Genomic DNA, 12,074 nt, shown 5'->3' on the forward strand with positions numbered 1-12,074 from the left:
ACTTCAGGGGGACTTTCCTAGTGGTCCAGTGGCTAAGACTCCATGCTCCAAATGTAGAGGGAGGAGGTTCAAGCCCCAGTTGGGGAACTAGATTCTGCACACTGCAACTGAAAGATCCCATGTGCTGCAACTAAGACCTGGTGGAGTCAAATAAATAAACAAATATATATAAAAAACACACACACACAAAAACGAGGTAGCACCTCAAGTCACTTAACATGGCATTACATTTTTTTCACTTTGATGTTTAATTACCACTTATTTGTGAATTATTCATCTCCTCTCTTCTATTAGAAATAAGCTTCATGAGAGAAGGAACTGTGTCTAGCTCCTTCACTGCCAGATTCCTAAAGCCTAGAAGGTAATGAAGAGGTAGGTGCTCATCAAATATTTCTTGCATTAATGCGTGCCTGATCTTGGGAAAGATGCTTAAAATTTTATAACCTCAGTTTCCTCATATATAAAAAATTTTAATGCCTAATTCAGGGTTGTTTCAAAATGAAATGAAATAATCAAATAAAGTGCTTCAATAAATGGAAGCTATATCCATTATTAATATACAGGATAATGAAAGTAGATTTTCATGAAAGTTTTACTTATGGACAAACCAGAGCAGTACCCTTAAACAGCCCCTCCTAACCATGCATAAATTTAAGGATTCCTTATAAAGAGGAGCACTGTCTCCTAAATTGTACATTGTACCAGCTCTCTTGTTCAATTTCCCCAAGATCTCACTTCCTCCATCTTCTACCGCTCTTCCCTTCTTTCTATGAGACTGACATTTCACCTATGGTCAGTTTTCCTGACTTCCGTTTTGTTTTCTCCCCAAGAAGCGGTTTTCATGTCTACACCTTGCTTTTGCACAGTGTAGCCCTGTGGACAAGCTCGGCTTCACCTCTGGACCTACTTGTGTCAGAGTTCCTTTCCCGGCTTCCCAGCCCCTCACTTGTCTGGGCCATGAATTGAGTAAATTGATGTTGCATCCCAGGAATTAAATCTTCAATTCCTTTGTGATGTCTCACTTTTCAATTGCTTTAAATATAAAACCTCCTTATAGACACTCCCAATTATTTAGGAAGATCAACATAGTCAGTAAAAATGTATTACATGGCATTATACATATTAGTAAATACTCATATTCACAGGTCATATTTTGATTTAAACAAACCCACAACAACACTTCCAAGAAATTTTACAAAATTACATATTTTAAAATTTTAAGTCAAAGAAGAGCCACTTTTAAGCTGTTGTGAACTACAATATTTAAAAGGAGCATATATCAAGGAATCAGTTAAACCTGTGCCAAAGCTGTTTTATTCCTTCAAAATGTATTTTGCACAAAAATAAAATTAGCTAAAGCCCAATATTTTTTGAATTTATAGAAAAAATGCTTACTCAAATAAATTTCAAAAATAACTACAGATATGTAAAAAAATCAACTGTAGAAGGGCTATACATTTTTTCAGAGAAAATTCCATTTCCTTTAGCTAAGTTTCTCAAGAGGTAAGGCCTGCAGTTCTCTTATTCTATTTTTTTGATTCAATAATTAATTTACCTGGTTTAGAAGTCAAGAGGTTATAAAAATTTATACAGTGGTAAGTGACCAGGCACCCTGTTCCTACTTAACTTCGATGACTTTTTGCTTTAACACTTTCAATGTTTTTTTTATGTAAATACATATACTGGGGTGTGTGTGTGTGTGTATGTGTGTGTGTGTGTGTGTGTGTGAGTTGCTCAGTCATATCCGACTCTTGGTGACCCCATGGACTGTAGCTTGCCAGGCTCGTCTGTCCATGGAATTCTCCAGGCAAGAATACCGGAGTGGGTTGCCATGCCCTTCTCCAGGGGATCTTCCCAACCCAGGGACTAAACCCAAGTCTCCCACATTGTAGGCAGAGTCTTAACCATCTAAGGCACCTGAGAAGCCCTCATAGACCACACATAGTCTTTTCTTCCCTTTCTTCCACAAAACATACTGTACACAAAATAGTTTGACATACACTGTTCTGCAACCTCCACTTATCATTTTAGAATACCTGGTGATTTCTCCATGCTAATACATAGGTATGCATCTTTTTCCTTCTTTTTTAGAGGGGCCTAGTGTTTCAACATTTGGCTTTCTATAATTAGCCCACAATAACTGGACACAGGGTAGCTTTCAGCTTTCTGCCAGTACAGACAACGCTGTAATGAATAATCTTGTTCACAAATCTTTTTCTCATTGTTGTAGAGGCAACTGTTAGATTACAGGAAGTAGAAATGTTGAGTCAAAGGTAAATGCCCCTGTAATTGTGGTAGCTCTTGCCAGATTCCCCCTTGGAAGGGTTATATCACTGTGTGAAGAGTGATGTGGGTGAAGGAGGAGAAGAAAATTGGTTTTAATTTTTCTTTAAACCCAATATTATATAGAAAAAACTTTGTTTGTTGAGTTCTTTCGGTGCCCAGGAAGAGGTGATATTACACATTCAACTAACAAACAATAATCATTTATTTCTAATAAATTTGGACAAGATATTTCCTAATTTTAATGACCCAAAGACTTACCTGAGCAAGGTTCACCATCGATGCGGTATCCAGCCCTTCCAAATCCAGCCACTACATTATTTTGTAAGACTGTATTGGTACCTCTATTTATCTAGTACAATGATAAAGAAAGTGCTTTAAGTCAGGCTTTTACACAATTACACAATGAAAGCAGGTATGCAACATACACCAGTAAACTAATTACCACAATGCTTTCTGAAATAAAAATTTAATTCACTATTCACCCACATTCAAATTTATAATACAAATGAAGTGCTGAAATTGCCTTAGGTTCTTGGTGTAAACCCACCCCTAGAGAAGTACATTAAAGTACATTTAAGTCAAAATCCACTGGATGTGGTTCAATATTAACAAGGCATACACCAAATTCCAGTATTATAGTAAGATTACAAAAATTTTGTCACTCTTTTTGGTTATATTCTGTCACCAATTTGATTAGTTAAGAAAAAGGCAACAAAGACAATTATAGTGGGTCATTAAATTCAGTAGAGGCCTTCATTAGTTTAAAGAAAATCTCCTATAATAAAAACAGGGTTAGAACAAGTATTAGGTAATTACTAAACAATTTTATTTTACGAGCCAAATCAGAGTGGTAGAAATGAAAGGTATAAGCATAGAAGGTTTATTTCTTGCCTAATAGTAACAGCAAAACAGACAAAATCTAACTGAAAGCATATTAAACACCCTCATCTTTAAAGATGATAAAAAGTCAAACACAATTCATAAAAGTAAGATAAAATATCTTTCAAAAGATATAACTAACTTTAATTGATGTTTGGTTATATTCTAACATCTATGAACAGATGAAACGAGAACATTATTATCTCATAAATGTATACTAAGGTCCAGACTTTTGGATTTTGCTTTAAGGTGACTATTAACAGTTGCACAAAAACAAAATTCAATCCCTATCCCATCTTTCACAGTGAGCTCTTTTTAATTCCTTTCCCTTCCTATGATTTAAGTAAGCAAAATAAAAACAAAAGGAAGCTGTCTTTCCTCCAAATCCTCCTTCTGTACTTTCTATTTTCTTGTTCACAATCTCACTCTACACCTAACTAAACAGCTAAAGTAACTGAAGAAACTTCATGGGAAATAGGGTCCAATTAGTAATATCTGATAAGAGTAAATAACCTTGAGTAGAGAAGAATTTTAGATGAAAAATGAATTTTAGACCTTCTATATAAGTCTATCATTCTCAATTTTTCATGTAAGGGAGGAAACTAAATTCAGAGTTTAACAGTAATATGTGTAAGGCATTCAGTCAATTGGCAGCAGAGAAATCCTATAGTGGAGCTTGAAAGCAGTAATTAACATTGGAGAAGGAAGGAAACAAGGGAAAACTACTTAGACCGAAAGACGCCAACACAGAAAAATCCAATGGCTACTGGAGCTCACCTTTTAAAAAATTGGAGTATAAATAGACATTTCTCCAAAGAAGACATACGGATGGCTAACAAACACATGAAAAGATGCTCAACATCACTCATTATTAGAGAAATGCAAATCAAAACCACAATGAGGTACCACTTCACACCAGTCAGAATGGCTGCGATCCAAAAATCTGCAAGCAATAAATGCTGGAGAGGGTGTGGAGAAAAGGGAACCCTCCTACACTGTTGGTGGGAATGCAAACTAGTACAGCCACTATGGAGAACAGTGTGGAGATTCCTTAAAAACTTGCAAATAGAACTACCTTATGACCCAGCAATCCCACTTCTGGGCATACACACTGAGGAAACCAGAATTGAAAGAGACACATGTACCCCAATGTTCATCGCAGCACTGTTTATAATAGCCAGGACATGGAAACAACCTAGATGTCCATCAGCAGATGAATGGATAAGAAAGCTGTGGTACATATACACAATGGAGTATTACTCAGCCGTTAAAAAGAATTCATTTGAATCAGTTCTGTTGAGATGGATGAAACTGGAGCCGATTATACAGAGTGAAGTAAGCCAGAAAGAAAAACACCAATACAGTATACTAACACATATATATGGAATTTAGGAAGATGGCAATGACGACCCTGTATGCAAGACAGGGAAAGAGACACAGATGTGTATAACGGACTTTTGGACTCAGAGGGAGAGGGAGAGGGTGGGATGATTTGGGAGAATGCCATTCTAACATGTATACTATCATGTGGATTGAATCGCCAGTCTATGTCTGACGCAGGATGCAGCATGCTTGGGGCTGGTGCATGGGGATGACCCAGAAAGATGTTATGGGGAGGGAGGTGGGAGGGGGGTTCATGTTTGGGAATGCATGTAAGAATTAAAGATTTTAAAATTAAAAGAAAAAAAATAAATAAATAAATAAATAAATTAAAAAAAAAATTGGAGTATAATTGCTTTACCATATTGTGTTGGTTTCTGCTGTACAACAAAGTGAATCAGCTATATGTATACAAATATCCCCCCTACTTGGAACTCCCACCCATCCGGAGCACTGAGCTGATTTCCCTGTGCTAAACCACAGGTTCCCACTATCTCTCCCTTTTACACATGGTAGCTTACAGTCTTCAAATTTGTTCATACTACCTCAATTGCGGCATGCCAGAGTGTGGAACTCAGATCTTTTCTGTTCTGATAGGTTCCTGGCCAAACTGAAAGTGTAACCAAGTTTCCCCGGACTCTGTTGGCATTCCCCCATATTCTTATGCCTAGAAAAAAAATAAAATCCCCCCAATACATATAAATTTGTAATGAGTACTATGGAGAATGTTGTTCATTTCTTCAATGAAATCAGTTTTCTAGTTTGAGCCTGACAAAAGAACCTCTTCAATTTTAGAGCAAATCCTCTAAACTCTTTGATACTCTACCTCTTTAACAGATTTCCTAAAATAGAATCTTCTGCGGTGTTTGTTAAATATGTGGGTTCACAGGCTCTGCCCTAGATTTTAACAAACACATACTATACTATACACACCTTCATTGAGTTTGTATTATGTTATAGAGGGATATTCAAGGAAGGTTAATTCCCTACAATCAAACTTACTTTTTATAAAATAATAGCATTTATTTGTGAATAATCTTTCTGACTGATATGTGAGAAGTATGTTAAAAGCCATAGTAATTTAAAATATTGGTGATTAGGTAACTCACATAAGAGCACCATCTGGTAAATAATTCTAGAGCTGTACTGTCCATAGCTACATATGACTACTTATATGTAAAGTAAGTACAATTAAATTAAGTACAATTAAACTTAAAAATACAGCTTCACATTAGCCACATTTCAAGTGTTCAACGGCCACATGCAGTTTAGTAATTCCCATGTTAGCACAAACTTAGCCCATTTCCATTTTTGCAGAAAGACCAGTTGGACACCATGGCTCCAAAGCTTGCATGCAAGGCTATCTGAGAAAGACAGATTATTGGACCAAAATATTATCATATTACCTTCCCCAACTGTAAAGTGAATGACATTATCATCTATGTCCAATCCATCTGTCCCAAATACACCAATTGCAGGGGAAAAGGCATTGTGAAAAGCACAGCCTTGAACATAAGATGAGCCACGTTCTTGAATCTATAAAACATTGAGATTTAGTAAACATTTAAAAAATAAAAATAAAGTATATTTAAAGAAAAAAAATTGAAGTAGGTGATTTTCAGTAAACAAATTTTGATAAATAAAAATACTCAGTTTATATTCCATGAAAGGATATGATTTCCCAGGCGATCTTTTAATGCTAGGAAGTTGCTACATTCTTCAATTTATGGTTAAATAAAGCAAAAAAATTGTTTACTTTAAAAGTGAATTAAAAATTCTCCAGCGGTTTTCTATGCATTTATATTTATTTTATCACTACTTAGAAAATGCAAAGAAATTAAAAATTATTTTTTCAGAATAGTTTATTATATGACAACCAGGGATTTTTTTTTTTTTAACTAAGAAAGTTGATACTCTAGGCAAGGGATTCAAATTCAAATATCTGTAGGAAAACAGTCAATGAGTAGTTTAGGGGTTTCAATTTCAAACTCACATGATTTTTTAAAACTTTTTATTTATTTATTTTTATTGACTATATGGTTGATTTACCATGTTGTGTTAGTTTCAAGTGTAAGCAAAGTGATTCAGCTACACACATATATCTATTCTTTTTCATAGTTTTTTCCATTATAGGCTATTACAAGAATATCGACCATAGTTTCCCTTGCTATACTGTAGGTCCCTGTTGTTTATCTATTTTACATACAGTAGTGTGTATATGTTAATCCCAGACTCCCAATTTATCTCCTTCCCAATAATATACGTACATATTTTATTTAAACACTTTTATTTTATATTGGAGCATAGTTGGTTACAATGTTGTGTGAGTTTCAGATGTACAGCAAAGTGATTCAGTTATACATATATGTATCAATTCTTTTTCAAATTCCATATAAGAAATATACTCTCTCATTTTTTCTTAAGTCACCAGCCCTCTAGGCATATTTATCTTCCCAGATATCTGGGAAGAAAAATATGCCTTTTGACAGAGGCATGGATATTCAGACATGCTTTTCATTTGAGAAATTTAAGCAGTACTCACTTTGTTTAATAGTAACTATTTGGACATATTTTTGGTCATTGTAAAGCAGAGATGTGAAATCATAGATCTTCAATTTTTCTACCTCCCGTGCTCCATTTCCTTTTTTTTCCTTACTGGCCTTAAATAAATGAATGACATGGTTGGAGTCAAGGGGTTCCAACATGACATACTTGACATAACCAGCAGGATGTGGTTAGACTCCTGCTGTGAGTCTAAAAATGTTAATGGGAAATATAGCTAAGAAATTTTTATCATATTAAATTTAGTTTTATAAACTCTAAGTTGTGGCTATTAAGTAAAGTTAAATGAAAATAAAATTAAAATATTTAATTTTGAGTATATGCAAAAATTTAAAATAAAGTACAAACCTGTCCGAGGTTAAGAAATGTTACAGCATATCTTGGGTCTGTGCTATCTCTGAAGCCTTCTTGACCACTGTGATAAAATTCCACATTACTTATTCTTGCATTTCCTGGTGGGGAAAAAAGTTACACATTTGTTTCTTTGAAACTGAATAAAAATTTTTGAAAAACTATGAAAGTTCTAGTAATTTTCCAAATTACAAATTTGTTTTCAACTTTTTCAAGGAAATTACATTCATTTCTTGTTCTTTTAATCCAAATAAGGTAATGTTTCTAAAGCTGTTTTTTTACTGCCCTTCCAAAAACCTCATTCAACATTTTTTTCCGAATAGAATCCATTCTCCATGGAATTTTAATATCACAGATGTACTACACATTGGGGTCGCAAAGAGTCGGACACGACCTAGCAACTGAACAACAACAACTATATATCTGTCACTGTATGGTGGCCTTTTTGAGGACCATAAACTGTTTCAGCTTTTTTTGCCCCCAAGAGTCAGTTTACACCTGTTGGTGTTATACTGTCCCTGTTAAGAATGCATGACATGAGATACAATTTATAATTTACCTGACATTTCAATTTTGATGCTCCAAAGAGCTTTTTAAAGACATTGTCTTTACATAATTTTTTCCAGAATATGCACTGCCAAGTATCTGCAGATTGAGTTTGTCATAAGTGCCACTGAAGTGACAAAAAGCAATTTCATAGATTATTAGGAACAACCATAACAATCTGTGAGAGATGACTCTATGTCAAGCTCTGTACTAAGTGCTTAACAGGCTATGTTTAATTCTCGTACAATATCTACGGGTCAGGAACTCTGATTACTCTTGTTTTTTATACAGGTTAACTGGGGCACAATGATTCATGTCCGGAAAAAAAAAAAAACACTAGAGAATATTCCTTGTTTCAAAAATTGATATCTAATGAAATGCATTGGAGAAGTTATTCTACACTAGAAGGAAAATTGATTTCTGTCTGGAAATCCATGAGCCAGTGTTTGTATATATGGTGAAGAACTTAAGAAGTTCATAAGGATACTAATAAGAAAACAAAACTAAAACTCCTTGTCACCTTCAGAGGATGATTGGGAACCAATTCATTATTTTGAAAATCAAAAAATAAAAGGAAAGAATTCAACATTTTTTCTATCTAAATTATCCTTCAAGGTGGTCAAACAGTTGCCTGGGGAAGCTTCTCTTTATAGAAATATTCAAGATTATAAAAGAGGAGGAAATGGTAGTATTACCTTTTTAAACCTCAGTGATTTAATAGATCCAGGCAATGATTATTAAATACAGCTAGCTTCACAAAAGGAAGAACAGTTGTATATTACGTGCCTATTAATGGCAACCCACTCCAGCATTCTTGCCTGGAGAATCCCATGGACACCGGAGCCTCATGGACAGTGGAGCCTGGTGGGCTACAGTCCACGGGGTTGCAAAGAGTTGGACACGACTGAGCGACCTCACTCACTCATTAATGGAAAAACAACCACCAGTTGTGAGGAATTCTTGCCTAAAAATTGAGTCTGGGTCTGGTCATTTTACTAGTTCTAAATTTGCTACTTATTCATAGAGAATACAAAGGAGGCAGGAGCATGTTACATTCTAGGGGTGCATCACTAATTGGGGCTATTGCAGACTCTATCTGACAGATGACCTAGCTTCTTTTATTAGTAAATTAAAAGGGAAGAAAAACGAATCAGAGATTTAAGATTCATAACCAGTTGCAATATGGATCTATTTAGAGTCCACCTTGAACAAAAAGAGTCAAAGAGAAAGAAGGAAATAAAGAAAAGAAGGAAAATAAAGAAAGAAGAGGAAAATGGGAAAGAGGAGGAGGAAAGATGAGGGAGTGGGAGGGAGGGGAGAAAGGAGGAAGAAGAAGGAATGAACTGGAGAATTCTGAACAATCATTTGATGTTTAGAAATTATAGCTAACATTTTAAAATCTGATTCTTACAGATGTTTTTAAAGATGTCTTTTAGATTTACACTCTGAAATATCTCTAGATGAATATGTGATTACTTCATTCATAATAGCCAAGATATAGAAACAACCCAACTGTCCATCAATGGATGAAAGAATAAAGATGTGAGATACCCTCCCCTCTATCTATCTAAACTATTCCACTGTATATATACATACATCACATCATTCAGCCATGAGTAAGAAAGAATGAAGTTCTGTCATTTGGGACAACATGGATGGACCTGAAGGGAATTACGCTAAGTGAGATAAGTCAGACAGAGAAAGATAAATGCTGTATGATCTCATTTATATGCAGAATCTTAAAAAACTTCTGCATATAAATAAAATGGACTCGGGTTCGATCCCCGGGTCAGGAAGATCCCTTGGAGAAGGAAATGGCAATCTGCTCCAGTATTCCTGCATGGAGAATTCCACGGAGGAGAGGAGCCTGGCAGGCTACAGTCCTTGGCATTGTGAAGAGTCGGACACAACTGAGTGAATGACATACACAAGAAAGCTGAACTCATAAAAACAGAGAATAGAAAGGTGGTTATCAGGATCTGTGGGGTGGGAGAAATAGGCAGCTTTTTAAGGGTATAAACTTGCAACTAGCAGATAAATAAGTCCTGGAGATCCAATGTACAGCATAGGGAAACAGTAAAAATACCATATTATAAACTTCAAAGTTGCTAAGAGACTAGGTCTTAATTGTGCTCACCACAACCAAAGAAATAATAATTATATGACATGACAGAGATGTTAGTTAACAGTACTGTGGTAATCAAATGGCAATATATAAAAGTATCAACTCAACATACTGTATACCTGAAACTTACCCAATATTATGTGTCCAGTATATCTTAAAAAATATATGCCTACTGCTTCAAAATAATCAGGGGCTTGAAGGAAGTGGGTGAGCACATAGGTAAAACAAGATTGGCCAAAGCTGATACTTGTGATAATTGGTGATGATAAGCATTATACATTTCCCTATTTTTGATATATGTTAGAAATCTTCCTTTACACAAGAATAACAGATTGGTTGTGCTTGTTATGAATTGATTTGTCTTTGAGTGTGATGCTGGGCGGCCTTCTTGGGTGGCACTAGTGGGAAAGAACCTGCCTGCCAATGCAGGAGATATAAGAGACGCAGGTTCGATCTCTGGCCTGGGAAGATTCCCTGGAGGAGGGCATGGCAACCCACTCCAGGATTCTTGCCTGGAGAATTCCATGGACAGAGGATCCTAGTGGGCTACCAGTCCATAGGATCACAGAGTTGGACATGACTGAAGCAACTTAGCACCAGGCATGTGACAGTGGGTAAGCTGTTACCTAAGGTCATTGTTAATTTGATAATTAGTTTGTCTATGAAGATAAAATTAGAAGAATAATGTTAGGAATTTGGTTCTGGAGGGTGGTACCTGGACTATATAATACATATCAAGGCTCTGTTTTTCAATGTTAAAAAACAATACATCAGGCCCAAAACACAGTCCCTTTTGCTAAGCCCTGTATCACCAAACAGACTTAATTACATTTTCAGCTCTCCTGAAATGGAATCTTAAACCAGCCCATCAGGAATTGCCTGATCAGAACTGATTAGGTAATCTGCTTGATAAACCTCTGCTCTCCCTACATGAAAAGTAGCCTTGCAACTGCCAATCCTCTTCTTGCCTAGTATAACTACCTTGTTGCTGCTTCCTGCTGCCTATAAGTCTTCCGTTTTGCACAGCTCTTTGATGCTCCTTTGCATTTGTTAGATTGGCTGCTGCCCCATTCATGTATCCTTGAATAAAGCTAATGAGATCTTTAAAATTTACTCAGTTGGATATATATATATTTTAAACACAGGTGATCCCATAAAGGAGTGAGGATTATTTAAGAATTAAACATGGAAGAGACCATGCTATATTTCATTTAGAAAAATAAACTGAATCTGTACTAACCTTTAAAAGTCACCATATTTTCAGTGAAGGAACTGACTAGGACGCGTGCACCAAAAGATTCCTTCAACCAACCTGGATAATCCTCACCAAGTATTTTGATGTTCCTACTCAGTATCCCAACGTCGGCGGCCAATGTGTAGCTCTGACTAGTTCCAGGAACGTGGTATCTTTCAGCTGCAGCAGAAGGACAGTTAGATTATTACCAACACTGAGAAATATCTGTCTTTATTAGTTTCTTTGCAGCTTACAGGCCACATAACTTTCTAATATGCTGAAAGTCAGAACAAATATATAAATTGATTCGAGTTACATGCTTAAATGTACACAGATGGCAGCTAGAAATTACACCTTTTTATTTATAAAAAATAATCAAAAGTAGTTCTTCTATTTATAACAAAGCAATTATTATAATTGCTTAGAAAGTTATTGCTTCATAGGTATTTTGTGATCACTTCAAATTATACATAAAGATACACTTGTAAGGCAAGCTGGGGAGCTTATTGTAATTTTAACAGATGAGGAAATGAGATAGAGAAGTAAAAGAACTTGTCTATGGCCATGTGGAGAATCAGTAACACATAGATATTACCTCTCCTGATGCCTAACCTTTGCTTTGTTCTGCTTTTCCTGTGATATGTTTTGTACCAAACACAATTCTTTATAAATATGTAGTATATCCTATTTATCAGACACAGTCTTTACATT

At 35.5% G+C, this 12,074-nt stretch overlaps 1 protein-coding gene across 5 annotated transcripts in view; it reads right to left on the reverse strand.

Moving 5' to 3' along the window:
- PKHD1L1 (PKHD1 like 1) overlaps positions 1 to 12,074 on the reverse strand; it is a 193,822-nt gene that overhangs the window by 53,082 nt on the left and 128,666 nt on the right. For all 5 annotated transcript variants that reach the window (XM_060393472.1, XM_042254383.2, XM_060393473.1 and 2 more), the window contains exons 59-63: positions 11,370 to 11,543; positions 7,456 to 7,559; positions 5,952 to 6,081; positions 5,091 to 5,212; positions 2,545 to 2,635 (exon numbers count right to left, since the gene is read on the reverse strand). In XM_060393472.1, coding sequence (XP_060249455.1) covers positions 2,545 to 2,635; positions 5,091 to 5,212; positions 5,952 to 6,081; positions 7,456 to 7,559; positions 11,370 to 11,543 — 621 coding nt within the window. The remainder of the gene's footprint in view (positions 1 to 2,544; positions 2,636 to 5,090; positions 5,213 to 5,951; positions 6,082 to 7,455; positions 7,560 to 11,369; positions 11,544 to 12,074) is intronic.

Source organism: Ovis aries, chromosome 9 (genome assembly GCF_016772045.2).
Source record: "Ovis aries strain OAR_USU_Benz2616 breed Rambouillet chromosome 9, ARS-UI_Ramb_v3.0, whole genome shotgun sequence".
NCBI classification, from domain to species: domain Eukaryota; kingdom Metazoa; phylum Chordata; class Mammalia; order Artiodactyla; family Bovidae; genus Ovis; species Ovis aries.